The sequence below is a fragment of the Penicillium soppii genome (assembly GCF_028829465.1).
Source record: "Penicillium soppii strain IBT 18220 chromosome Unknown utg000007l, whole genome shotgun sequence".
NCBI lineage: Eukaryota > Fungi > Ascomycota > Eurotiomycetes > Eurotiales > Aspergillaceae > Penicillium > Penicillium soppii.
Genome location: NW_026643237.1, coordinates 150,441 through 176,338, shown reverse-complemented (window position 1 = coordinate 176,338; position 25,898 = coordinate 150,441). Strand labels below are relative to the sequence as shown.

Genomic DNA, 25,898 nt, shown 5'->3' with positions numbered 1-25,898 from the left:
ATGACAAAACAGACGCTGCGCTCACCAGACATACAACTATTCTTTTTAACTCCAACCTTGGAACGCTCCTAATGACTCATAAACCAATACTTACTAATTCACCTCGAAATGGAGCATTTCTCGCATACAAACTGTACAAATACCTACGTATCTACCAGGTACAGTGCGGGACCGGGATAAAGCCGTGTCGAGCCGGGTGACTCGGAAGGGCTCCCGATCACGGATGTCTTAGTTGAAAGGGGAAACACACGGCTTATCTTACTTATTTGATTATTTTTGTAAGTGGGGGGGTGTGAGGAGGGTGAGGGGATCCGGATCTCCAACTCTACGGACCGTACTACAATAATCATGACTGTGGTGTATAATTAGGGTATCGTATGTAGTTGTAGAGTTTGTCCGTTGAAGCTGTAGCTTTCTCCCCTCATTGCCGGGTTCCCCACCCCCACCGTGCTCTTCAAAAACCCATCTCCTTCTCTTCTTCCTCTTCTTTCATCTTTTCTTTTAAGTATCTTGAATGTGAGTGCCGTCACTTTTTTTGTTTGCTGATTCTTGGCACTAACATATTCCCAGTCATCTTGGATTGATTATACACAATGGCTAGCACAGTAGGACAGGTAAATAGCTATGATCTCATCGACTTTTTTTGAGAACCTCACTGACAATGAATTAGACCATCACTTGCAAGGTAAGCTCTATATCTCACACACCAGTTCCAGCTTCAATTTCAACAGCAACATCCGAACTCGACTAGAGTACTAATTCCAATAGGCCGCCATCGCCTGGGAGGCCGGCGCGCCCCTCTCTTACGAGGACATCGAGGTCGCTCCCCCCAAAGCTCATGAGGTGCGCATTCAAGTTCACCACACTGGTGTCTGCCACACCGGTAAGCTCCTAGAGATCAAGCCCCGGATCGTTCCGAGTCACTCACAACCCTAGATGCCTACACACTCTCCGGCAAGGACCCCGAGGGTGCTTTCCCCGTCGTTCTCGGTCACGAGGGTGCCGGTATCGTCGAGTCCATTGGCGAGGGAGTGACCTCCGTCAAGGTCGGCGACTACGTCATCGCTCTCTAGTATGTTTTTTGTCCTTTGGCTGGATTCTCGCTTTCGCGCTGACAATTCAATCATAGCACGCCCGAATGCCGCGAGTGCAAGTTCTGCAAGTCTGGTAAGACGAACCTTTGCGGTAAGATCCGTGCTACACAGGGCAAGGGTGTTATGCCTGATGGCACCTCCCGCTTCCGGGCCCGTGGCAAGGATCTCCTTCACTTCATGGGTACCTCCACTTTCTCGCAGTACACTGTCGTCGCCGATATCTCCGTTGTCGCTGTCACTCCTAAGATTCCCACCGATCGCTCTTGTCTGCTTGGCTGTGGTATCACCACCGGTTACGGTGCCGCCGTTGTCACCGCTAAGGTCGAGGAGGGCTCGAATGTCGCTGTCTTCGGTGTTGGCTGTGTTGGTCTCTCTGTGTTGCAGGGTGCTGTTAAGAACAAGGCTGGCAAGATCATTGCTGTCGATGTCAACGATGGCAAGGAGGCTTGGGCTAAGAAGTTCGGCGCCACTCACTTCGTGAACCCTACCAAGCTTTCTGGCAAGACTATCCAGGAGCACTTAATTGAGATGACCGATGGCGGTTGCGACTACACCTTCGACTGCACTGGTAACGTTGGTGTTATGCGTGCTGCCCTCGAGGCCTGCCACAAGGGCTGGGGTGAGAGTATTGTCATTGGTGTCGCTGCTGCTGGTCAGGAGATTGCCACTCGGCGTAAGTGATTTGTTGGACCTTTGTGTTCGTTCGTTTGCTAACCCTCTTTGCAGCATTCCAGTTGGTCACCGGTCGCGTCTGGAAGGGATGTGCCTTTGGTGGCATCAAGGGTCGCACACAGCTCCCCGGTCTGGTGGACGACTACCTCAACGGCGAGCTCAAGGTGGACGAGTTCATCACTCACCGCCAGCCATTGAGTGAGATTAACAAGGCCTTCGACCAGATGAAGGAGGGCGACTGTGTTCGTTGCGTTGTCGATATGAAATAGGCTAAAAGCAACTGATGTGAAATATGAATTTAATTATTTCTTGACAATAGAGGATTCCTGGACACTTTGTAGGCCTGATCAACCAAGGTCCTCAACCCCGCATACCTTGGGGTTTAAGATCTTCACCGTAAAGTAGTAGCTGAAATGATCTTCATTATTAGAACGATATGTACACATGTATATAAATGCTAGTGTATCTCAAAATCTAACGGGTAACAGTGCAACCAGCTCATTATGAAGCAGAGTGTTCAGGGCCACACTTAACGGATGCACAGTATCGGGCAACACACGCAGACCAGATCTACAACAGTCTGAATAAGCACGCCGATTTCGGCCAGACAATCTAATCATTATTGATAAGTTACATGTCTTCAAACTTCAATTGGAGTAAGTAAATGGAGTCTGAGAGGGGCTCCTCCGTTCGCCGCGGGCATCGCCGCGGCGCTGGTATACAGAGGAGTATATAGTCGAGCAGTATGTATGAACAATAGTCCCAAATCGCAAATCGCAAATCAAACCTTCAACCTTCAAACCTTCAATTCTCTTCAAATCGCACTGCCTTCCAAAATGGATCCCAACCCAATCACCCTCCCAACCCCCTTCTCCTCAATCCCCCGAACCTCCCTCCTCCTCGGCCCCTCACCAATCCACCCCCTCCCCCGCATAACAGCCGACCTGGCCAACAACAATCCCAAACCAAAAGTAACCATTTACGCCAAACGCGATGATCTGAATTCCGCCTTCGCCTACGGCGGCAACAAGACCCGCAAACTGGAATATCTGCTTGCCGACGCTCTCGCCCAAGGATGCGACACCCTCGTCTCCATCGGCGGCGTCCAGAGTAACCACACCCGCCAGGTTGCGGCCGTTGCTGCGCGCTCGGGTCTCAAGGCCCGTCTTGTGCAGGAGCATTGGGTCGACTGGTCTGATAAGGGGTATGAGGATACGGGCAATATTCAATTGTCTAGACTTATGGATGCGGATGTCAGGCTTGATCCGTCGGGCTTTGGTATCGAGCATAAGAATACCGCTGCGGCGGTTGTGAAGGAGGCTGAGGCTAGTGGGGAGAAACCTTACTATATCCCTGCTGGTGCGTCTGATCATCCGCTTGGTGGGCTGGGTTTTGCGCGCTGGGCGTTTGAGGTCAGGGAGCAGGAGCAGAAGATGGGTATTTTCTTTAATACTGTGCTTGTCTGTGCGGTTACGGGGTCAACTTTTGCTGGCATGATTGCCGGCTTCAAGCTGTTGGAGCGCTTGTACCCTGATGATCCGAAGCGCAAGGTCATTGGGATTGATGCTTCGGCGACGGTGGAGGCTACTTTTGCGCAGGTTTTGCGTATTGCGAAGAATACGGCGGCTAAGATTGGTCTCTCCGAGGATGATATCACTGAGGCGGATGTGATTTTGGATGATCGTTATCATGCTGGTATTTATGGCATTCCTGATCGTCAGACTTGGGACGCTATTGAATACGCAGCTCGCATGGAGGCCTTCATCACTGATCCTGTGTATGAGGGAAAGAGTTTCGCGGGTATGGTTGATATGATCCGCCGCGATGAGATTGAAGAAGGGAACATTTTGTATGCCCATCTCGGTGGACAATTGGCTTTAAACGCGTACTCTGACCTTGGCCGGACCAAGGAATAGAGTGTTTATACTTACATAACTAGCAATAAATTCATATTACAGTTTACAATGAACATACTGCGACACGTGAAGGTTGTGCTTGCATTGGTAAAAGAGTGACTAAAGTTGGGTTGAGTAAATCAAACTAAAGAATCCAAAAAGGCATCATCTCTAGAACAGCTTGTGCTCAAGGGTCATCTCCGACTCGGGCTGGAGGCCAACACAGGCACGGAAGATGTTGATCAGAGCAGAGCGCTGCTTGCCCAGGGCGTTGACAACTGGGGTACCGGGAGGAGTCAGAGGGGCCTTCAGCATGTAGCTAAGAATGCTAAGAACGCTGTGGAAGCCCTTGTATTCGGCACCCTCGGAGTCAGCCTGCCAGCTGATACGGGTCATCATTTCGGCGAGGATAACCAGATCAATGATCAAGGGCGAGGCCAGCAGCGAGTCCTCGCAGATGTTGAACAAGCTAATAGTCTGGTGACCACCCATGAAGATCTCGGCGTAGTACTCGTCCAGAGCACGCTTGTTGTCACCAACAGCAGGCATGTACTTGATGACGACGGTGTGATCGGGGTGCTCATCCTTCTCGTAGAGGATGTGGTTGGCCGCCACCATGTCGTCCACAACGTTGGACTTGGAGATCTCCTTGGAACGGAACTGCTTCTGGGAGCTCAAGTTCTTGCCGTCGTTGTTGCCCAGGTGGTTGTAGCTGGCAATGGAGGTGAGCTTGATACCGGCGTTGATCAGGAAATCAACCAGCGCAGACTTCATCTTGGTCTGTCCGGACTTGAAGTCATCGCCGCCAATGAAGGCACGGCGCTGCTCAGCCAATTGAAGGGCACCGGGGACAAAGGTGTTCTGGGGAGAACCGTTGATGAAGGGAGTATCCTCGAGGATCGAGGCCACAGCGAACACAGTGGATGGGGCAACCTCCAGGTGACCAGCCTTGATGGAGTTGATCAGGTTTTCGGCAGTGTCGTTGACACCGGGGATAATGTCGGCGTAGCGCTCCGTGTTGGCGGTCCACATGACAATGACCTTGTCCAAGCCGTTGGTAGCCTTGAAGTCACGGATGTCCTTCTGGATCTGCTCCACGTGCTCCCAGCAAGCCTTGTCACCCTTGATGAGGTTATCGGCCCGGTCTTCCTGGTTGGCAGCGATGAAGTCGGGGTAGTAGATACTAGGCAGCGGCTTCATCTCGCTCATCTCCTTGCGGACCTGGTTCTTGAGAGTAGGTTCCAGCACCTGGGCACGGTCCATAGACTCGGCCAAGTTCAGGCTGCTGATGTCCCAACCGCCAATAGCCAAATCGTTCGGGTGGGCCATGGGGAGCAGGTCATGGAAGGGGATGTTGATCTCCTCGCCAGTCTTGGCGTCCGACCCCAACTTGACAGTCGAGCCCATGACAATGGAACCATAGTAGTTGGAGGTCTGCTGGCCATCGCGAGTCTCCCACGAGAGCTTGCGACGGTTGGCCAGAATACCGGCGGTCACGGTGGAACCGTTGTTTCCACCCCAGCCGACCAGCATCATACCGACCTTGCCAACCTTGCGATTGACCTTGAAGTTGTAGTTGGTAGCCTTGGGGGTGGCTACCAGCTTGTTGTCCGCAGTGCGGGTAATCTCAGTAGTCTGATAGGCGTACTTCGACTTGATTTCGTCGTCAGTGTAGACGACATTGGGCGATTGGACAGTAAACAGAGAAGATTCTTGGCGAACCGACCCGTTCAGGGCGCCATTGGCAGCATCCGAGCTAGCGTGAGGAGCCATTGCGATCACAGCGGGATGAATTGAAAGAGTAGAGTATGTGATAGCTTCGCTTTAGCGGATGAAGGGTGCGCAATCCGATGCTCCTCCACGGTTGGATGAGCGTCGGCCGTTGAACGGGTGGTGACGGCTAGTAGTGAAGTTAGTTAACCACTTTCATAGCAGTAAGTAGTCTTGGAGGGAATGAACTCACGAATTAAGACTTGTCGCGAAAATTTTGGCGGTTGTATGTGACCACTGTCTCTACGAGAAGTGATCTGACCTGCTGACAAGGTTTATACGAACCTAAAATAAACGGACAGATGAAGATAATGGTAGTTGGGTTGGGGAGAAGAGAGGGGAGGAAGTGGGCAGGAGGGCGGACTTTATAATATGGGACAACCTCCGCCAGACTCCGGTCCGACTTCCCCCTATTTCCATTATGTTCATATTTCTTAGGGCATTATTGTTATTGCTCTTATTATTTTTATTAGTATTCTGAATTACTTAATTCTGGTTTGCGGAATAATTAGCTTCGAGCTATTGTTCCATTCTTTTATTGGCATTGACTGATCTTGTTCACCGTATTTTCTTCCGCATACATATTGTTTCTGTATTCTACAGCATACACAGATATGTAGTATACTAGACCATGATATCTAGACAATCCTACTATATACTCCGTACGTTGGAGACCATCGGATATTCATAACTAATACATTGATTCCCCGGCAATTTGGGCTCCAGGTTTTTCTGTGCCGAATGATTGCCGTCTGGGGTGTTCCGCTTCCGGGATTCTCTGCCCCTGGTGCCTATACCCACATTCTTTTTTACCGAATACGCAAAATTCAAATTCAGGGGTTGAGAGCATTATTAACATTGAACTTGGTATCTTTCTTTTGTTCTGTCATATTGTTCTCTAATTGATATATGCAATCAGTACGGAGTCCTCCGTATCAAGTATAGAACTCAAAGCAATTGCACATCAAACCCCCATACAATATTGTTTGCAGATCCACAAGCCCTCGGTTGAACCGTGCAGGGCCTCCGCGGGGCAAAGTAGCGGTCACCCAGTTTACGGTGATCCTTGATAATCTAGTTCTCATATTTTAATTCTGAGCAAGTTTTGCGTTTTCTACTGCATATCTTCAGTGTTTCCAAAAGTAAATTGCAGTGTCGAGTTAGGGTTGCCGGTTGCCTGTAAGTTTGTAAGTTGTGGCCAAGTTAATAGTAGTAGAAGTGGTGATTCAATTTCGTAGCCGCCAAAGCTCCTACGTTGTATGAATCACGCAATAATGAGATGAACCCAAAAACTAGTAATCAATACTAAGTCGGCTGTGGAAGGGTGAATACTCCGTACCTAGGTAGTGAACCGGTCATTTACTGGCAGAGACCTAGGCTAGTACTTAGGGCCTAGAACGTAGGATTCTTTATATTGTGACTAGATACGTTGTATGCTACTGAGACCTTTCGCTTTAGGGTTCTAAGCTTTGACTTTTTCTTTTAGCTATACACATGTAACCATATAATTGATCCAATTGGAGTGTTTACTTGAACTAAGTCTAAATCAATTATATATAAGATAACCCCTTGATACCGAGGAGTAGTACCCTAGAAAAAGTGTGTACAACGCCAGGATAGCAGCTGAACAATTAGGATAGCGCCAATAAATAGAATTCAGACAGTATTTGGTCAGGTAATCTGATGTCTCTCTATTATGTGATCTGCTATAGATGCCTGACGGTCTATAGTGCATAGTTTCTATGGGTCCCCCCCCTTTCATTTATGCACACCCCTCATTTATGGACCCCCCTCACCACCACTAAGGGAGTGCCCAAGACTGCTGATTGGAGGGATTTCAAGAAATTTGATGGTAGTGGGTGGTTTGGGGATCAAATTCTCGAATTTGTGCCTAAGACCCAAACAAACATCTACGAGGAATTGGTTTGATTATCACGGGGGAGGAAGCAAAAGTTCTGACGTCGGTAGTGTGGTTGGAGGAATTAGTTTCGTTTCCACAAGGGAGAAAGGACACTTCTGTTGTGGACGCAGATACGTTGCGAGGGTTTGGAGGAGTTGGGTTTGTTTCGAGGAGGGGGTAAGAAATCTTCAATTTCCCATGGCGGTTTTTCGAAGCTAGGTATCCCTGCAGTCCTTCGACAAACCACATTTTGAAGTGAAGACTTGCAGATTCTACAGACTTACGTGCGAAACATCCTTTTAATATCTTTTTGGTGCGACTGTAGGAAAGAACTTATAATAAGGAAAGCACCCCCACGACCATAGCACGATACATGTACATATATACATACAATGACATACAATGAGAACCAACATGTTATTTCATTGCTGTCTTCTGTTTCTTGATACCGTTATTTCAAACAACACTCGACACCGTAAAGCATGTTTCAGAATTTGGCGTCTACAATGCATATATCATGAGAAACATGATAGTCTGTCACGACCGGCTAGAAGATCCCAAATCCTCCACATGCTCCTCAGTGGGATCTTTCCCGGTAGTGGCTGTTTTGACACCACTTCGCTCTGCTAACCGACTCTCGATACCGAAAAGTCGAGACATCTCTTCGAGGGTTCGGCCTCGAGTTTCGACTAAAGATGAGTATAAGCATTTGTTTACCAAGCGGAGAAAGATACAAACCTAGAGCATATCGAACAAAGAAGAAAGCGACAACGCAAATTCCTGTGTAGATGATGTATAGTCCCCATCCAATGGCATCGGCAATAGGAGGGCTCGCCTGTGCGACAATGTAACATGCTGCCCACAACGATGCAGTAGTGAGGGCATTTCCTTTGGCTCGCATCGAGACAGGGAAAATCTCTGCAGCATATGTCCATGATCCCACCCCCAGCTAATGTTGAAAAATACGTAGAACAGATATGGGAATAGGATGATGGTATAGTTCGCAGGATCCCCTGGGTTATGCTCGGCATGCCATTGCAGAACGGTGATGCCAATCATGGCTCCCATCATGCCAACCGTTCCGATCTGTAACCAGGTCTTCCGGCCTAGTCGGTCGAAGTAGAAGATTGGTACCCACGAAAACACGAATAGTACGATTCCCACGCCGCCAGTTGCGAGGTTGGCGGTGCGAGGGTCTTCGATACCTCCCCGCTTGAATAGCGACGGCTATCAGTATGTCAGTCTGTGAGTTTTGGATGATGAATAGATTGGTGGTCAGATACTCACAGTGTAGTAGAGAATGGAGTTGGTTCCTGTGATCTGCTGGAAGAACTGCACAGCCATTCCCAACACAGTCACTCGCAAAACCGGCATCATGAACATATCGCTCCAGCTGGCTTCGGTCACCGTATGCTCAAACTCAATAGAGGCTTGAATTTCTTGCATTTCCAGCTCCGCTACTTCCGAACCGTGGAGGCGAGTCAAGACCTCTCTTGCACAGTCGTGGCGATCTTGACTAGCCAGCCAACGTGGACTAGGTGGTACCCAAAACCAGCATCCTATGCCGAGGATGATTGCAGGGATAATCTGGATTGCTAAAGGAATTCGCCACCAATCCTTAGTTTCGAGAAAGTTGAAGCCGTAATTCAGCCAAAATGCAACTAACTCTCCCAGGCAGAGAATCATTTGCTCAATAGCGACAATTCGGCCTCGAATCGCAGGGGGGCTATCTCGGCAACATATAGGGGAACACCTCCTGCACACGCCCCGACTCCGAGCCCTAAGATGACTCTGCCAATCGTCTAAATTGGTTTAGTACTATGTGAAATAGCGGAAGTTGAGAGACATACAATTTGCACAATCGTGTATGATGCAGCTTGGAGAATAGCGCCAACAGTGAAAACGGCGCATGCAATCGAAAGTGTACGCTCTCGACCTAGTGGATCTGCGAGATATCCAAGAGACATGGCCCCAATGAAGCATCCGACATCATATAAGGAAACAACAGTTCCAGTTACCCCTACTCAATGTTAGTTTGTGCACTGTATGTCCCCATTCTGATTCATCTTGTCCCACATACAAGAGTTCTTTGGGTGCATCAAGTCAATCCATCGCGCATCGGCAACGATCACACCCATAACACCTTGATCATATCCGAACAAGAATGCACCGAGCGATACAAATGCCGTGATAGTATAGAGAAATTTGATGTTACCTGGCCGCGTCTTTGAAGGGTCTGTACCTGCAGGCGGCCGGATGAGCTTGGTTTGTTTGAGGGAGTTCATGGTGTTGTTGAATCGAGGCACTGAGAAGGAATTGGAGGGATGAAACTCTGTTATATACTCTGAGAGCAGACCTTGAGATTCATCCATCGCGATGAAAAGTCCAGACTCCCGTATGGGGAATGTCTGGGGTACACATGTACATCGGTTCGGCGCGTCTCCGGATTCCCCAGAATGTGGCGGGCGAAAATTGCCTAATTTGGCTGAACTTGCGCACTGAGTGCCGCCGATTGATGTAGCACGGCCAGTCATGTCCCCAATTCAAGGCAAGACGGCAATTCTACTCCTTGCGGGGAAGCATACGATCGTCTAAAAGCCACAAGTTAAAACAATATTCCTAAGGTCAAGCCTATTGGCGTCCATTCTGATTAAATCTTCCTCCGCCACGGTGAGCCAACTAGTGTCACTGTATGGGTTCCGATTGGTGATATCAAATTGAGCGGTGGCGGCTTTATTCATCTTGAAAATGGTATATCTACATGCCTCTCTTTTGTCACTGAGTCTAACATGGCTTAGGTGAACCTGTTGGTCTCGCCTGCGAGGAAGACTTTATGAAGAAGGCAATGGCTGCTGGGTTTACAGAGCAAGAGGCTAAAGATGCATTCAACAACAATATGATGGCAACCGGGTTGCTCTCGGAGCTGCCTTTAGACTTTGCCCGTGAACATCAACGGTCTTGGTTGGTGGCTGAGTGTGAAGCTGGGGATGTTGTTCTGCACAAACCCCACACAGCATTGAAATTCTCGATCTGGCTTGGGCATCAGGCTAATTCAGTAGATCCATTCGTCTACAATCAATAATGATCCCGATCGTGTAATTCGTCTGGCCACCGATCTACGATTTGTTAGTTCTTCTAAGCCATTCGAAGAAGTATGTTACTCCCTAGCACTTTATGGTAATCTCGAATTGATCTAGAGCAGAGATGGAACAAATTCTACGAAGTGGGAGATGGAGTATAGCGCGAATTCCCCCATGCAATTGTGAGCACCTCGACAGCACGCCTAGAAACTTCTGGTATAAAGGCGCGAGAAGGAAGCTACGGAATAAATGACTACTTGCTTATAATGATCTTGCTGTGAACAAGATATATTGTGAAACTCCCCGAAATCATTTAAAAGACTTCTAACGAACATGTTTATATGACAAAGATGTTTTGTTGTGTAATCCCCCATACATAGATAAGCACCTGCGATCTCTTCTCCATCATAGCGATCTGCATCTCCTCAATGGAGCTCCATTGCTCTTTTCAGAATCAGTATCTCCTTGGAGTGGAGCATCTTTCGACTTATGCGGCAGTTTTCTTGCCACGCGAACGGTGTCCAAAACCCCCGTCGACATGATGAACAACTCATCAATATCCTCCAACGCGAGGCCTGCTGTCTCCGGGAATAATAAGTATATGATAGGTATCATTGTGGCATTTAGACACGTAAATATAAGATAAAACTTCCATGCAAGAGCATTGAAGGCGATCGGTGTGACCAAGGCAGCCAAAGCACTGAGGGCCCACCATATACCGGAGCTGATTCCGTTGATTGTGGTACGTAGACTGAGGGGTGTTATTTCAGAGGCATACAGGAATGGAATTCCACCAAAGCCGACAGTCATGCTAAAATGAAAGAGGAACATAAATACCACCGCTGCATGCGAGCCGATGTTGTTTGTTGCTGGAGAGCTGAGCCCAGCGATGAGAATCATGCAGATTGTGTTGGCAACTGCGCTTAGCAATAGTAGGGGTCGGCGACCAAATCCTTCTATGGTAAAGACGCAGACGATTCCGCCAATTGTACCGGACAACTGATAGCCTGCTGCTAGAATTCTTGAGGTGACCGGGTGGATGTGAAGGTGTGTTTCAAAGATTGTCGTACCTGATGAAAAATGAGCGAAATGAACAGTTCTCAAGGGTCATAGTACTCACTATAGAATGTGATACAACTGATCCCTGTTAGTTGTAACAGCACTAAGCCTCCTACTGCGAGTGATGCGCGATGGAATATCCTCTGGTGTCCCATTTGAAAGACTTGAGCGAAAGATCCCTTGCCAGCAATAGCCAAGGAGGACATCACATCTTCTATCTCTTTCTCTATCATTTCATTGTCTGTTGTTGTGTCTCTGAGTGATGCTATCACTTCACGGGCCTCGGGAAGTCGACCTCGATGGATCAGCCAGCGCGGTGATTCGGGTAGCCGAGAAGTGAATGTGATAACCGGAAGAGAAAATAAGATTGGCAGGGCGACTGGCAGGCGCCAGCTGACGCTACGGTGAACAAAAGACATGCCAAGATCCACGAGTAAAGCCATGGTCAAGCCCATGCCAACAAAGACACCTGTGGTTCCAACATGCGCACCTCGCTTCTTTGCTGGTGATATTTCAGACTGCCAAATTGGAACAGTTGCCAATTGACCACCACAGCCAAGACCTAGCACAACGCGCGATGCCACAAGCTGGGAAATATTGAACGAGCTAGCCATGAGGAACGCTCCGATTAATTGGATCACTGAAGCAATTCTGATAGTTCGCCGACGGCCTATTACGTCGCCCCATCCAATACAGACCATTGCTCCTAAAAATCCACCTACCGCATACAAGGCCACAACAGTGCCCTGTAGGGTGGACTTGTAATGCCTCTCAGAAGGGTGGGCATGGTTCACGTCGAGTTGAGGAAACTGGGCTTCAAACCTCTCCAGTGTCAGGACACCTCCAAGTGATCCCAGGTTATAGCCCATTGACATCATGGTGGGCATAAACACGCCAAGCAATGCCACATAGTTGAGGCGACGGCCACGGAGGCCAAGGAAATGTGACATTTAGCGCTCCAGAGTTCGTATAGATGCGCTCAGATGATTGTCTGCGGGCCGCGCAGGTAGTCAAGACGTTAATCGTAGTCTAAAAGAATTAAACTATTCTCATCGCCCAAGGCTCTTGTTAACGTGTCCTTTTGTCCAGTCCGATCCTTGCATTGTTGTTGTTTTGGTGCGTGCCATTCTTGGATAGAAGCCCGCAAGGGATGTCATCTATCGTCGTTTACTGTCGCCGACTGTAGTTTCACAATATGGATGGTAAACGCGATTGACGTTTTTGATATTGATCTGTCAATATGTGATCAAGCTCAAATACCTGATGTGAAGATTTCTTGATGACAAGGGCTTCTGTATCCCTATTGATAGATTGATACTCCATTGACTCTTCAGAAGAGGATGTTTCCAAGGTTTGATCATTGATGTTATGTTATATGACTGAACTTGGACTCCTTTTGATGTGCCAGCATCTTGTTTGTTATTTCTTTGAGGCTTCAACGCCAAGTCATATGAACCGGTCTTTAGATACAATGGACACTAAGCCCTGGTGCAGACTATGTTGTAAGAGTACGCATATGCTTTTTAATCCATTTCTGTCCGAGCTTATTAGAACAGGGCTATTGTTGTACAGCGCTTCATATTTAAGGCCTTCTCATCAAGTCCTATAACTTGAATCAATAGTTCAGGTGACGGTATAGTTGTACATAGTATCTGGAATATATATTCGCAGTTGACTGTCAATAAATATGTTTTGTTGTCTGAACACTAAATTGAAGAGATAGAAAAAAGACATTTACCAAGAGAAGTAAGATATGAAAATATAGAGAGAAGTAGACAAAGTAATAATTATATGAACGAATCATAAGTGAGGCAATGCAGAACAAAACCTCCCCGCACTCCGCGGCTGCGGGGGAAAACTTGACGAAATCAACATGCCAGGGCCCAAGAACCCTCAATGCTGGTGAGTGACCTTTGTACACATATTGGTGTCTCTCTAACATATCTCCAGCGATCCATGTCGCCTTCTGCACCACAAGTGTAACCTCTCCCCATCCTCCCACCTTCTCTGACTCCTTTCTGACTCCCATAGGCGACGGGATTTTGCCACAATGCAGTCGATGCGCCCGCACAAATCGCGACTGTACACGAGGGAAACGAGAGACGAAGTTCCGACAAGCGAAAAATCGCACATCGCGCACAAAGTTTCCTCAAAATCAAGTTTGGCTTCGACCGCCACCGAGAGGTTGGATCCCAGCCTACATATTGCAAGATCTTTTCTGACAGCGTATCGTCCCTCTAGTTGACTTCGTACTCGAATCCGGCAATGGAGAGCCAGATGATTTGATTGAGAGGGAGATGCCGATTTCTTCGCCGGGGAAGAATTTGCAGAGCAATGCCCATTCCATGCCGACCCCGGAACGCCCGTCTTCAAGGTCCTCACATACTGCCGTACTTCCGAATTATGAACACGCAACCCAGCAGCTACACAATAGGAATGCTCGGTCGTCAATCATCCCAGGATTCGATACCCCCGAGCGACAACACGAGCGGCGATGGCCTTTGAGGGACCCCGAAGAGGCGCGTTTGTTGCAGCATTTTGTGGATAAGGTTGCCCCATTTGTGAGTCCCTCCATCTGGAAGCCATGGATTTCCATTTAATTGTGTGGTAGTTTGACTGCACCGATCGCCAGCAGCATTTTGCCATCCATATTCCTCACCGAGCACGCCGCTGCGAGACCTTGTTCAACGCAATGATGGCCATGTCGGCTCGCCATTTGAATCGGACTACACATTTTGATCCTTTCGTCTCGGACCACTACTACCAGGCTTGTTTGGAGAAATTGATCCCAGCACTCGATGATCATGGGGTGACGATGGATGACGATTTGCTGGCTGCTACTGTCATATTACGTCTTCTGGAAGAATTCGATGGTGAGCAGTGGATCTCTCTTCACTATTGTGTCAATGCTACTGATACTGACGATCACAGTCCCACTTGCTGGGTCCGATATTCGGGGCCATTCTTTTGGAACAAAGGCTTTCATACGGGGTCCCACGCTGATGACTACGACGCCTAGTCTCAGGCAAGCTGTTTACTGGAGTGGGTTACGCCAGGAAATTTACAATGCACTTAGCCTGCAGCAGGCCCCGGATATTGACTTGAGTTCCCTAAACCTGAACTCGCAGTTTAGCCCGCTTGGGCCAGACGCTGGTGATTGCGCATGGGCAAACCAGGCAATCGCGCATTGTGCGGATGTCTTAATATTTTGTTTCGGGGAGGGTCATCGCTCGACGGCTGTGCATGCAGAACTCAAAGCACAGAATGAGCAATGGACTGCGACTCGCCCAGACTCTTTCGACCCATATTTTGTCGGCGAAGAAGGGGAAATTGGAGTCGCATTCCCTGACGTCCGATTCGGATGTCCCTGGCATGGTACGTAAAATATTGGATGATGGGATATCGAGCATTTCGCTGTGAAGCGCTCGTCATTCAGAGACAGCGATCAAGACTAATTGATATAGCAATTGGAAATCAGTACACCGATTTGGCGCAGATTCTGCTAGCTGTGCATGATCCAAGTTTACCAACAGTTGGTCCTTTGCGTAGGCGGTTGATCCAAGACGCTGATGTAAGTGGCTGGCATGCATAATCTCCCGGCAAACCTTGGGTCCTTGGAATAATATTGAAGCCACAACTGACAAATCCAGGATTTCATCCGCAAGGGGGTTTGGGTTGTATGTGGCGCTGCGCTATCTAACGCGTCTGTTCCCCCTGCTATGGTCGTTGGGTGCATGGCTATTCATCTCTGTAAGCACCATGGACTGCGTTAAGTGTAAATTGAAATTTGACCAGCGCTACAGGCGGCGATCGGTTCACGGACCCGCATCAGCAGGACCTGTTGATTCAGGTTCTTGTTCGGACGGACACTCTTCATGGTTGGCCGACTCATGCGCTCCAACGACAGCTTCGGGAGACGTGGGGCATCCTTTGATGTTAGGCCGTTTCAGAGCCAGAAAGCTGAACCTTACAATCGAGGCTTGCACCGGTTACGTCTTGGCCGTGTACACATTGTGGGCACATGTATGCCAACGATTGGCTTGTGAAAGCTCTTTATCTATGGAGCAGCACGCAATGAAATCCAATGTGGAATGGTCACCATAAACCGTGTTGTCCAGGGGTCTCGAAAAGATCGAAAACACCGATGCGAACATAATCCAGTTTGACGCTTTATCCTCAGCTAAGACGGGAAGTGCTTCTACTTTAGGCCAAGTGCCAGGGTCGTGCATGATCGAGTTGGGGGCAGAAGTTACCGCAGACCATAGACCACAGGAGGGAGCAAGTCCGGAGTGAAGATTGGGCCCATGGATCGTCAGGCAACACGGATACAAAGTCGATCCCTCGCCGACTGTTCTAAGAATATCGCTGTCGCCACTACATTATTTCACTCAGGGGAGTGTTTGTCTGCGAGGGACGAAGTTTGCTTCTTCAAGTCATGTCAAAATCCAGATCGAGAGGCTCCCCCTTGATTTCATCCCCACTGATCGAAACATTGCAAGCCTGGATAATGGGCTCTAGGATGTGATTGGTTGTGGTGGAGGTTGGGTCCGAGGGTAGGAAGTAATGAACTGACCAGTGGCAATGGAAGCTGAAGCCTCTTCCAAAGCTGTGATATGCATATGGCTCCGAAAGGCACTTTGTGCACACATTTTGGTCTCCACCAGTGGATTGCGTACTACGAAGAACGGGTCAGGAAAGGTAATATAGTGGTCAGTGTGCATATATCGAGATCTATATGCAGTTTCATAGAAGTGAGGATTGAACTACACAATCAGTTAGCTAGCTAGATAACGTTGAATTAATTTGTCAATCTCTAATCTAGCAAATAATAGCAAATAATGCATTCAAAGACAAAAGAAGAACTGAAAGAAGAAAAATCGAATGTTTACCCCTGAACACACTTACGCACCCCCTTTCCGCACTGGAGACGCTACTTGAACTAGTGTCTCTACTTATCCACCAAAGATCTTCTCCTGGTCATTTTGGCTTCTTTCTTTTTTGCAATCAAAGGGAATCATTATTCCTTTCCCCAGATTCAATTTTCAATAGTGTTTCCCCATATCTTTAGGATGCAGGGGCAGGTGGCCCAGAACTGATGGCTTCAATGAATATGGGCGTGTTGCCCACAATCAAATGCTCCAATTGCGGATGCAATGTTGAGATCATGTCTATGGGAGATCACACTTGCATTCAAAATGATTCTGGTAAGTTTGTCTTGTCTCTCATGTTTTTTATTCCCTTGAACACAATCTGGGTATATGGCAATGCTAACAAAACTTAGCTGTCGTCTCTGTCCCATCACCGCCATCGCCGCCTCCTTCGGCGGGGTTAGAATCCCCAGACCGACTCACAACCGCGATGGCTTCCAAGATTCCCCGTGGAGGACCTCCCCCCCGGATTGACCCATATGCTGCAAGTATGTCTTGAACAGTCATATTCACGAATGATGTTCGCCAACTAACAATGGCAGATCGCGCATACCTACAACCTAATATGCCGACACCAGCTAGTAGTGTCGCTCCATCACCCTCCATCAATTCAGCTCCTCGATCTCCGCTGTATCCACCACATGATGCGGCCGATAACGAATCCACAATCGACTTGGACAATGTCTTCTCATTCCCAATGCCTGGAAACAGATCACCGACACAAGTGAGAACACCAAGTCCAATGACAATGCCACAGGGAACGGGCAGATCATTACCACCAGCCCTGTCACCTGGGCTGGGATTGGGACTCAGGCCGGAAAATATCCAGCTTCCACCCAGCCCAATGCCACCTTCTATGTCCCCAGAACCAAACCACTACAGAGGGGACTCGACAGTGAGCCACAGCAGCTATCGCACATCTTTTGCCAGCAGTCGCTATGGGGAATCAACGGCGAGGTCGTCGACCAACAGCTTTTCTCGCGGGCAACGATCTTTCATGGAGGAACCGCTACCAGTACCCCTGGCACCGCTCCGCACACCTAACAAAACATCCTTCCCTCGTGATTCGAACCTCTCCGTGGTTTCATCCCAGATCAGCGAGGAAGAAGCCAGTGGATTTGATTTTGGTCTCCCTACAGGATCAAACCCGGTTACTGGATTGCAAGACCTTCCTGAAGAATCGCCCTCGGTCGAATACGAAAATAACGATGAATATCCCGCATTCCAGCCTACACAGACTGACCTCCGCCCAGCAACAGCAGCGACAGAACCAAGCAGTGTGGCACAAAGGAAGAATTCTGACGCCAGTACAACCAGTCTACTGTCTGTTACCAGCTTTGCCCGTGCTCTTGGTCTTGAAGAACAGATGAATAACCCTGAAAGCTCCGTCTCATCGGAGTCCTCGCCTTCAGATGCCCGAAGTGGTAGCTCCATGTCAAGTATTCCCTCCGATGTCAGCCTGACCAGACTTAAACCCTCCGATCCCCTCACCTTAGCCCCTATGGTTGAGGAACTGCCCCCTCGCACCCGACAGACGGTTCTGGAAATACCCGGCCGCATACGAAGCACTATGGAAGATCTGAACTCCGTGGAAAACGTCCCTCCCATCCCAGCTGCGTTCTTCAGCCCGGATTCACCAACAGACCCTTCAATCAATAAAGGTGGCTTGTCTTTGATCGCAGATAGACAAGAAGCAATTCCGATTCCGAGCCCGACTCCATCGCACCCAAAACAATCTACCTCTCCTCAACCGCCTCAACAATATCGTGCCCCTCAGCGTTCTTTCACAGCACCAATCCCACAAACGACCCACACACCTCAAGTGCCAACTCGATCTGGGACACGCTCCAAGGGAACATGTAGGGGTTGCAACGAGACCATCACAGGGAAATCGATCTCATCCTCAGACGGCCGTCTGACAGGCCGATACCACCGTGGCTGTTTCGTCTGCTTTGAGTGCCACTCGCCCTTCCAAACAGTCGACTTCTACGTCCTAAACAACCGCCCCTTCTGCGCGCAACATTATCACGAGCGCAACGGCTCCCTCTGCACAGTCTGTAACACCGGTATCGAGGGCCACTATCTTGAAACCGTGGAGCGGAACCCGGGTCGCTCAGATCGCCGCCGTTTTCACACGGAGTGTTTACAATGTCGTACCTGTCATGTCCTTCTCAAGGGCGACTACTTTGAGTGGAATGGCGAGGTGTTCTGTGAGCGTGACGCTCGTCGCGCTGCGGCGGCTTCTTACCACCCTCCCCCTCCTGGTCGTCGTCGGCCAACGCTTGGCTCCTCGCCGCTAGCTCAGTCTGGCCAATTCCCGCCGGTCCCGTACCCCCGTTCGGCTGGCCCTGGCCCCGGCCCCGGTCATGGCCCCGGAGGACTTCGCTCGGGTCCGAGATACCCCCCTGGTGGTGGTGGAGGAGGAGGAGGAGGGAGGTTCCCCGAACGTCGAACTACCAAGCTTATGATGATTTGAACGAATTGTCTTGCCCATCTTTCTCGGAAAGCATTGAATTGCATGTTCCTATTTTACCTGTGCGGTCGCTTTTCTCTGCTTTCCTCATTCTTTTACATCGCGATATACCCTCTCTGCTACCTCACCCTTTGGCTTTCGCTGGCAATGACGTTGATCGTCTTTTATCATCTGGGCTTTCTTTCATCTGTATCCATTGAAAAGCCCTCCCATTTTCTCTATGGTGTCGTTATCCAGGCTGGTGTCTATTTGATTTTTGATGCCGACATGTTCCTAATGCACATTTCTCTCGGTTCGGTGTTTGGTCTATTTTTTTTTGTACAGGTGTTACCAGTAGACTGGGAGGATCTGCATTGATATTTTAAACAATAATGCCATTTACTCTAATTCAATAACTCACTTTACTTCTTTTTGGAAGCGAGCTTCATCGAACAGGATTAAATGGTGGCGTAAAGCGTTTTTGAACATCTCTACATACCTCTACGCCGCTCTCTATGGCTGAACTTCCTTTTTTGTACCTGCGTACTTTGGCAAATGAAAGTGTATATCATTGTTCTTTCTGTGGACCTAACATCTAGATGAACTGGCCCTGGCGCTCTCGCCTTATAATCCGAAATGGTGTGTCATTATATCATGAATTGCAAATATGCCGAAATTCTTCGGAGCCGAACTGTATCTATCCCAGCTTGCGCTGGTCGAAATCCACTCGCTCGAGAGGACTGGAGAACTTGCGCCGGTAGTACCAGCCAAAGCACTTGACGTAAAGCGCTATGGCCAGAATTCGCATACGCTGTCCAACAGTAACACGAATCTTCTTGGCGGCGGGTTTCAGTCCGTCGGCATGTTCCTTCTCCCAGGCGTCGCAGACTTCATGGAAACGACCCGGTTCGTTGGAAACAACACCGTCTACCCCATGTTGGATGGACCAGCGCATTAGGTTTGGCTCATCTACTGTCCATACGTAGATTTGTCTGCGAGCGGCGCGGGCTTCTTCTATGAAACCTTGGCCTAAAGGACCCATCAAGACATTCTGGTTGATGTTGAAGGACACACGGGGGACCTCCAGGAATTGACGTGCGTAGGCTGGGTCTGCACAAATGAGTGATAGTGAGTAGCGAGGCAGGTGCTCCGCTGCAGCAGATATGAACCGTGCGTTCCAGGTGCCGGCTACAATACGGCGGTGCCAGTCGGGTCCGATAGCAGCTATAGGTACTGATTCAGTAGTCTTGGCGATTCCTTTCATGATGGCGTCCGGGTCGTTGGTGAGCTGCGAGACTTGATGGTTAGATGTTTGAGATAATCATATAATGTGAGATAAGTACCTTGATATCAAGCAAGATCCAATAATGCTCTCGACCCGGTTGTCTTAGGTATTCTAACACGTCGGAAAACCGGGGCATAGGCACATGAGGTTCCTGTAAGGTTCGCAGGGTCGACAGATATTCCCAATCACAATCTCCGACATTCTTTTTCACACCATAGCATCGTTCGAGGCTTGGGTCCTTGAATCGGTGAGCATAGTTCCGGAGAACAGGGATATGCACTTACGTGTGAAAGTACCACGACACCATCGCGGGAGATGTGAAGATCGATCTCAAGTGCATGAGCGCCTACTTCAATTCCTTTCTCGATTGCCAAGATGGTGTTTTCAGGATATTGGCCGTTAAATCCTCGATGGGCGATATTTTGGGGTAAACGAACATCCGAGTCAACCCTTGAATGACGGAAATGGGCTATAAACAGCAGGTTAGCCTGACAACCCTATCATGAAAGATGACAACTAACCTGGGACCTTTGCAATAGATGAAGTTTCACTCATATTGAATTTGAATAGTTGGGAGGTGAGAGAAGCTGAGGAGAGAATGAACAAGAAACCGGACTTTGGGCGGAGATTAGACCCCGCTACTTCTCTCCCCGTCCTCGCATTCGCTTAACAACTCTTTTGCAGATCCTCGAAGGCGAAGTTCAAGATCTTCCGTGGCAATTTCCTTATATTCCAGAAGACGGAACCTCTCAAGTCAAGAGCTGAAGCCATGTCCCTGAAGTCCTAACGCCTGGATGCCATGTTCCTCAACTCCAATGAAGCTCTCCAGCGCCGGAGGCCTCGGGAAACCTCCACGATTACTCAGCTTCATCTCCAAATTTCTCCAAATTTGATTTTATAAGTGGAACTGGACGTCATACATCACTTGGAACGGCCTTGAACTTCTTTAATTCTCGTTCAAAAAGCAAAACATGGCAGTCCAACAATGGATTACGCCCTTGAAGGGCCTAGACAGTCTCAGCCGAACTGAGTCGCCAATGCCCACCCCAGGACCGAGTGAGGTCCTGGTGGAGATCCGCGCTGTGTCTCTGAACTACCGTGACGTGGAAGGTATGTCTGCTAAGAAAATACCCTGCAAATACCCTGCATCGTCAATGCTGATCAGTTCGAAGTGACCAAGGGCGAGTACAAACACCACAAATCCGCCGAACAAGATGCCACCATTGTGCCATGCTCCGATATGTGCGGCGTAGTCACGCAGGTTGGATCCGGCGTGACGAAATGGACTGTTGGCGACCGTGTGCTTTCGACTTTCCTCCCCGATCATCAAACTGGCCAAGTGACTGAAAAAGAGCTTGGCAGGAGTCTGGGGCTGCCGCAGGATGGTGTCCTGGCTTCTCATCGCGTCTTCCCCGACCACGGCCTGGTCCGGGCGCCCAGCTTCATGTCTGATGAGGAGGCTGCCACGCTTCCCATTGCCTCGGTCACCGCTTGGATGTCGATCAATGGAATGCGACCATTGGGACAAAGTGGCGGGAAGGACGAATATATTTTGCTTCAGGGAACTGGTGGTGTGGCTATTGCGGGACTACAAATTGCAAAGGCGGCCGGTGCGAAGGGTAAGTCAAGAACATCGAAATTGGTTCGGGCGCAAAGGCTAAACTCAAGGAATAGTGATCATCACCTCCTCGTCGGATGCCAAACTGGACCAGGCAAAGCAGCTAGGTGCTGATTTCACTATCAACTACCGCACCAACCCCAACTGGGAAGCCGAGGTGATGAAGATTACCCAAAATCACGGTGCAGATATTATTCTAGAAGTCGGTGGTGCTAAGACCCTTAGAAAAAGCTTTGATTGTGTCGCTTGGGGTGGACTCATCAACTGCATCGGCTACGTTTCGGGCAAGATGGATGCTGACGACGATCGTCTGAATGTCAATCTGTTGGCTCTCCGTCGCACAGTCACACTCAAGGGAATCATCAATGGCCCCAAGGACCGGTTCGAGGAGATGATCCATTTCTACGAGGAACACCAGGTTCAACCAGTAGTCAACCGGATATTTTCGTTCGCCGAGGCTATAGAGGCGTTCAAATTCCTGGAAAGCGGCAGCCACTTCGGAAAGGTAGTTATCAAAGTCCAATAGAGGATAAACATAATTCATTGCCACATTATCTCGAGATGAGAGTAATCTTCGCTTCCTGTCAGTTTCCACTGGGATTGAGTACGCCGGTAGCAATTCCCAGATCTTCTCCCATTTCCTTTCCAGCGACCGTCAATTTCTGGCAATCCTGTAGCACGAACAGGAGACGCGCCCATTCGGTCTCGCTGGGGTTACGCCATCCATGCATTGTAGCCCGCTGCACTGCAACATCGCCCCGTCGCATGATAACGGGTTCGCTATCTTCGGTGATCAATTCAATCTCTCCCTCAAGCACCACACCATAGTCGAGACTCTGTGTGCGGTGCACAACAGCATCATTGCTGGGCGCAAAGTCCACAATGCGGCATACGGTTCCACCAGGATTCACCAGACCCATCTTAGATGTTTGCAACTGTTCGTGTTTTTTGATGTCCGCGTCGTTGTTCAGATCGGCGGGGAATTGGGATGTGTAGACAACATTGAAGGCCATGGCGCTTTCTTCGAATGACTGCCACTGGCCTGGACTCGAAGATTGAACGATTGCTTTGCCTGATTCATTGTGGCCAGTGATGTGTCGAGTGACACCTCGAAGGGGTGAGATTTGACCGGGGTTGGCAGACATTCTGAATATTCTTAGAGGAAAGTTGAAGAAGCTGAGGTTAGTGATACTTTACCCCTCGGTCTTATAATTATATTCTCAGTGGGTACTCGATTCACACCGATCACAACAACACTTATCTTCACTCCACCTACCCCGCTATTCTGTCTGATCTCAGCTGAAAACAAAAGCATTTAGCCCTTGTGCATGTTTCTTATTCGAGGTGGTCGTGTTCAAAAGATGCAGGTCACAAGTCATATGCAGATTGGAATGATATTCAGTTCGATTACCCTTTGAGGAAAATACTGCGAATCATCCTTGAATATTCCAAGGGAATCCACACGCACAGTGTGCAATATGAGAATGATAATACTACGCAATGCGGAAGTTTGCCGAGTTGATTGAAATAAGGAGTGACACCAGCATCGACTAACTACATGTAGTCTCTGACTCGGTGCTCACTTTTCTCCAAGTCCGTCCATCCCACGCCCCTAATTGTGGCTTTACCGATATGGGCCCTGACGATCCGAAGCGAGATGACAAATTGGAAAAAGAATCGCTGGGTTTACCCCAGAAAATGCATCCCCCACGTCTACTATTTTTTGCGGGGGAGACTTCGTGGGGCGTGGGATGAATCGAGACCCGTACAATGGAGAAAGAAGTATGGGTATGACGTGAATATTCATTTCGAAGTAATTACAGGCTCAATCCTCTACAAAAACCATCGGAACTCGGCAGACGCCGGTCCATCTCTCATGCGATCTGTTGGGATATCCCGCGCGTGGAGAGTGACTCCATCGCGACGGTCTCGGCGCTTGTTATCTAACCACATGTACAGTCCGAGGCAACCAGCGAGGCAGGCACCTGTTGCTCCAAATGCGCCGACGCTGATCAATGCCGGCATGTACTTGGGTGCATCTTGTTTGCGGAACAAATTGCTGCTCACCAAGCCCATTAGGTTGGCCAGCGGGACGCCGATACTGGTCAACAGTACACGGCGACCCTCGTGGGCAATGTTGTTGTTGTACCAGGTGCTGAGCAACACCGATGGAGCGGATGTACCCCAAGTCATCATAAAGGTGGCAAAGTAAGCCACTTGCTCCTGCTGGTGAACATCATCGATCGAGGCGTAAATCATGAACCCGGCGAATGTGAGCAAGAAGCCCAGAACGAGGAAAGGCGACCGAAGTTTTACCCAATCGGAGGTGAAGGCGAGAATCAGCAGCATCACTGCTCCGGTCACATTGGGCGCGACGGTGTATAAATTAGTTTTGACAGTGGGAAAGCCCAATCGTCCCACAATCTGCGGCATAAATAGTGCGACTCCCTGCAATGGCACACCGAGACAGATTTCAATGCACAAGAAGACATAAGTCGTTGGGTGCTTAAAGATCTTAATGGCCTCGCAGAAACTGAATTCCTCGTTGACAACCGCACTTGAATCGACTTGGATCCGGTGGAATGCCAGCGCCTTCTCTTCCTCGGATAAGAATTTCGCCTCGGCGGCACTGCGTGGGAGCCAGAAGAAAGCAAATATGGCGAAGAGAACAGTGACACCACCTTCAATAATGAAGAGGTAGCGCCAATTGGGAAGGTTGGATCCCTTGATCTGGAATACCCCGAAAGCAATGAGTCCAGAGAAAGCGTTTGCGATGTTGGATGCGGCGTAGAACACAGCCAGACGACGAGCCAGCTCACCGCGGCGGTAGAAAGTGGTCAAGTAGTAAATGACCAGCGGGAAGAACGCAGCCTCGGACATGCCCAAAAACCAGCGAAGGGCGAACATACCGCTGAAGTTGAAAGCGGCTGAGGATAACATCGTTAAAGAGCCGAATGAGAACATCAGAATTGGCAATACCCGTGCTGGACTGAACTTCTTTCCCAGCATTGATAATGGTGGCGCAAAGATCACGAATGGCACGAAGAATATTGACAGTAGGAGGTTGTACTGATTTGGCTTGAAGTGAAGGTCTGGTAGAGTATTGATTTAGTATGCGCATCCATTTCTGCTAATCAATTCCAAAGACACTTACCGTCAGTCATTCCATCGGTTTCTGCATTACCCAAATTTCCCTTATCCAAAGCATTGAACAAGTCTATTGCGAATTAGCCTTGCTTGGGTAATTTGTCCGGAGATAGACGTACACATAACCGCCAAAACAGGGAGAAGACGATAGTCGAACTTTCGACACAGGCGCCGTTCAGCTTTGTGGTCAACTATTCGAGTCACCTCATCCATAAAACCTGGCACAGAGTTGAGCTTGGTGGGCTCGTCCATGGTGCCCAGGGTATCTGTCTTTTTGACAGTACCCCCAGGCGACTCTGGACGCTTAGGACTCGACATGATTATATCCCAGGGAACAATATTAACAAAGAAATTCGTAGCGAGTCAGTAGCTACCTGCACTACTTTTGAAGATATGCACTTTTTTTTTCTTTCTGCTCAGATGCGAAGTCCCTCTTTATCACGCACTTGGAGGTAACATCCCTTGCTCTATTAGATAAGAATAATGTTGCATTTACTAGAGAACCCGAACAGGTCACCCCCACGCTTCTCCGCATCCTGGGAGTATTAGAGAAAAGGAAAGGATCGCCCGGCAAACGGACGGTTGCATCCGATTTCTATTGGCTTATCTGCGGAGAAAACGGCACTTGGTTGAGGATATCATCTAGTTATCTCAACACTATCGTGAAAAGCAATGAAGCACGAATATTAGTATATCGCAGATAAGCATACCCCTTGATATCCCATGTAGATCGTTGTTTCACTGGATTTTTAAATTCTTTCTAGATATTTCCATCACGTTATGTAGAAGCTTGATTGAGGAGAGAGAAAAAGGGGGCGTTCCCATTCCGGTGTAGGGTTGCATTCATCTCATGACCTCACCATATTTAAGTGAACTGCCCCTAAGCCACCGGTTAAGAAGATTGTTTCTGTTTCTGATTTGATGTGAAAATCCCCAGAATATTATCGTGCCAGGTATCAGGAACCTGAACTTCATTACGAAATATCTAGTTCTTTCCA

General features: G+C 48.9%; 12 protein-coding genes across 12 annotated transcripts; 6 read left to right on the top strand and 6 right to left on the bottom strand.

The window, feature by feature from the left end:
- Positions 1-593: 593 nt before the first annotated feature.
- Positions 594-2,035, top strand: N7529_009321 (bifunctional alcohol dehydrogenase/S-(hydroxymethyl)glutathione dehydrogenase; the record flags this gene model as incomplete). The annotated part of the gene is made up of 5 exons (XM_057244848.1): positions 594-614; positions 769-883; positions 937-1,072; positions 1,130-1,767; positions 1,821-2,035. The coding sequence occupies 5 exons, from the start codon at positions 594-596 to the stop codon at positions 2,033-2,035; spliced, it is 1,125 nt and encodes a 374-aa protein (XP_057093111.1).
- A 567-nt stretch (positions 2,036-2,602) lies between these two features.
- N7529_009320 (putative 1-aminocyclopropane-1-carboxylate deaminase) lies at positions 2,603-3,682 on the top strand (the record flags this gene model as incomplete). Its single annotated transcript, XM_057244847.1, has 1 exon — positions 2,603-3,682. One exon carries the CDS (start codon positions 2,603-2,605, stop codon positions 3,680-3,682), a length of 1,080 nt encoding a protein of 359 aa, XP_057093110.1.
- A 150-nt stretch (positions 3,683-3,832) lies between these two features.
- Positions 3,833-5,434, bottom strand: N7529_009319 (inositol-3-phosphate synthase INO1; the record flags this gene model as incomplete). Its single annotated transcript, XM_057244846.1, has 1 exon — positions 3,833-5,434. One exon carries the CDS (start codon positions 5,432-5,434, stop codon positions 3,833-3,835), a length of 1,602 nt encoding a protein of 533 aa, XP_057093109.1.
- Positions 5,435-7,868: 2,434 nt separating this feature from the next.
- On the bottom strand, positions 7,869-9,703 carry N7529_009318 (sugar porter family MFS transporter; the record flags this gene model as incomplete). The annotated part of the gene is made up of 6 exons (XM_057244845.1): positions 7,869-8,020; positions 8,070-8,247; positions 8,298-8,558; positions 8,619-9,122; positions 9,182-9,351; positions 9,412-9,703. The coding sequence occupies 6 exons, from the start codon at positions 9,701-9,703 to the stop codon at positions 7,869-7,871; spliced, it is 1,557 nt and encodes a 518-aa protein (XP_057093108.1).
- Positions 9,704-10,176: 473 nt separating this feature from the next.
- Positions 10,177-10,413, top strand: N7529_009317 (uncharacterized protein; the record flags this gene model as incomplete). The annotated part of the gene is made up of 1 exon (XM_057244844.1): positions 10,177-10,413. The coding sequence occupies one exon, from the start codon at positions 10,177-10,179 to the stop codon at positions 10,411-10,413; it is 237 nt and encodes a 78-aa protein (XP_057093107.1).
- A 403-nt stretch (positions 10,414-10,816) lies between these two features.
- Positions 10,817-12,420, bottom strand: N7529_009316 (Major facilitator superfamily domain general substrate transporter; the record flags this gene model as incomplete). Its single annotated transcript, XM_057244843.1, has 2 exons — positions 10,817-11,481; positions 11,532-12,420. 2 exons carry the CDS (start codon positions 12,418-12,420, stop codon positions 10,817-10,819), a joined length of 1,554 nt encoding a protein of 517 aa, XP_057093106.1.
- An 864-nt stretch (positions 12,421-13,284) lies between these two features.
- Positions 13,285-15,404, top strand: N7529_009315 (uncharacterized protein; the record flags this gene model as incomplete). Its single annotated transcript, XM_057244842.1, has 9 exons — positions 13,285-13,372; positions 13,421-13,449; positions 13,502-13,654; positions 13,696-14,031; positions 14,082-14,343; positions 14,402-14,845; positions 14,935-15,041; positions 15,121-15,220; positions 15,274-15,404. 9 exons carry the CDS (start codon positions 13,285-13,287, stop codon positions 15,402-15,404), a joined length of 1,650 nt encoding a protein of 549 aa, XP_057093105.1.
- A 1,170-nt stretch (positions 15,405-16,574) lies between these two features.
- N7529_009314 (LIM domain-containing protein) lies at positions 16,575-18,874 on the top strand (the record flags this gene model as incomplete). Its single annotated transcript, XM_057244841.1, has 3 exons — positions 16,575-16,674; positions 16,752-16,886; positions 16,941-18,874. 3 exons carry the CDS (start codon positions 16,575-16,577, stop codon positions 18,872-18,874), a joined length of 2,169 nt encoding a protein of 722 aa, XP_057093104.1.
- Positions 18,875-19,547: 673 nt separating this feature from the next.
- On the bottom strand, positions 19,548-20,690 carry N7529_009313 (glycerophosphodiester phosphodiesterase; the record flags this gene model as incomplete). The annotated part of the gene is made up of 4 exons (XM_057244840.1): positions 19,548-20,138; positions 20,194-20,373; positions 20,420-20,604; positions 20,657-20,690. The coding sequence occupies 4 exons, from the start codon at positions 20,688-20,690 to the stop codon at positions 19,548-19,550; spliced, it is 990 nt and encodes a 329-aa protein (XP_057093103.1).
- Positions 20,691-21,106: 416 nt separating this feature from the next.
- Positions 21,107-22,279, top strand: N7529_009312 (zinc-dependent alcohol dehydrogenase family protein; the record flags this gene model as incomplete). Its single annotated transcript, XM_057244839.1, has 3 exons — positions 21,107-21,245; positions 21,308-21,754; positions 21,810-22,279. 3 exons carry the CDS (start codon positions 21,107-21,109, stop codon positions 22,277-22,279), a joined length of 1,056 nt encoding a protein of 351 aa, XP_057093102.1.
- Positions 22,280-22,337: 58 nt separating this feature from the next.
- Positions 22,338-22,898, bottom strand: N7529_009311 (cupin domain-containing protein; the record flags this gene model as incomplete). Its single annotated transcript, XM_057244838.1, has 1 exon — positions 22,338-22,898. One exon carries the CDS (start codon positions 22,896-22,898, stop codon positions 22,338-22,340), a length of 561 nt encoding a protein of 186 aa, XP_057093101.1.
- Positions 22,899-23,586: 688 nt separating this feature from the next.
- On the bottom strand, positions 23,587-25,218 carry N7529_009310 (putative MFS transporter; the record flags this gene model as incomplete). Its single annotated transcript, XM_057244837.1, has 3 exons — positions 23,587-24,845; positions 24,908-24,970; positions 25,020-25,218. 3 exons carry the CDS (start codon positions 25,216-25,218, stop codon positions 23,587-23,589), a joined length of 1,521 nt encoding a protein of 506 aa, XP_057093100.1.
- Between the last annotated feature and the right edge of the window lie 680 nt (positions 25,219-25,898).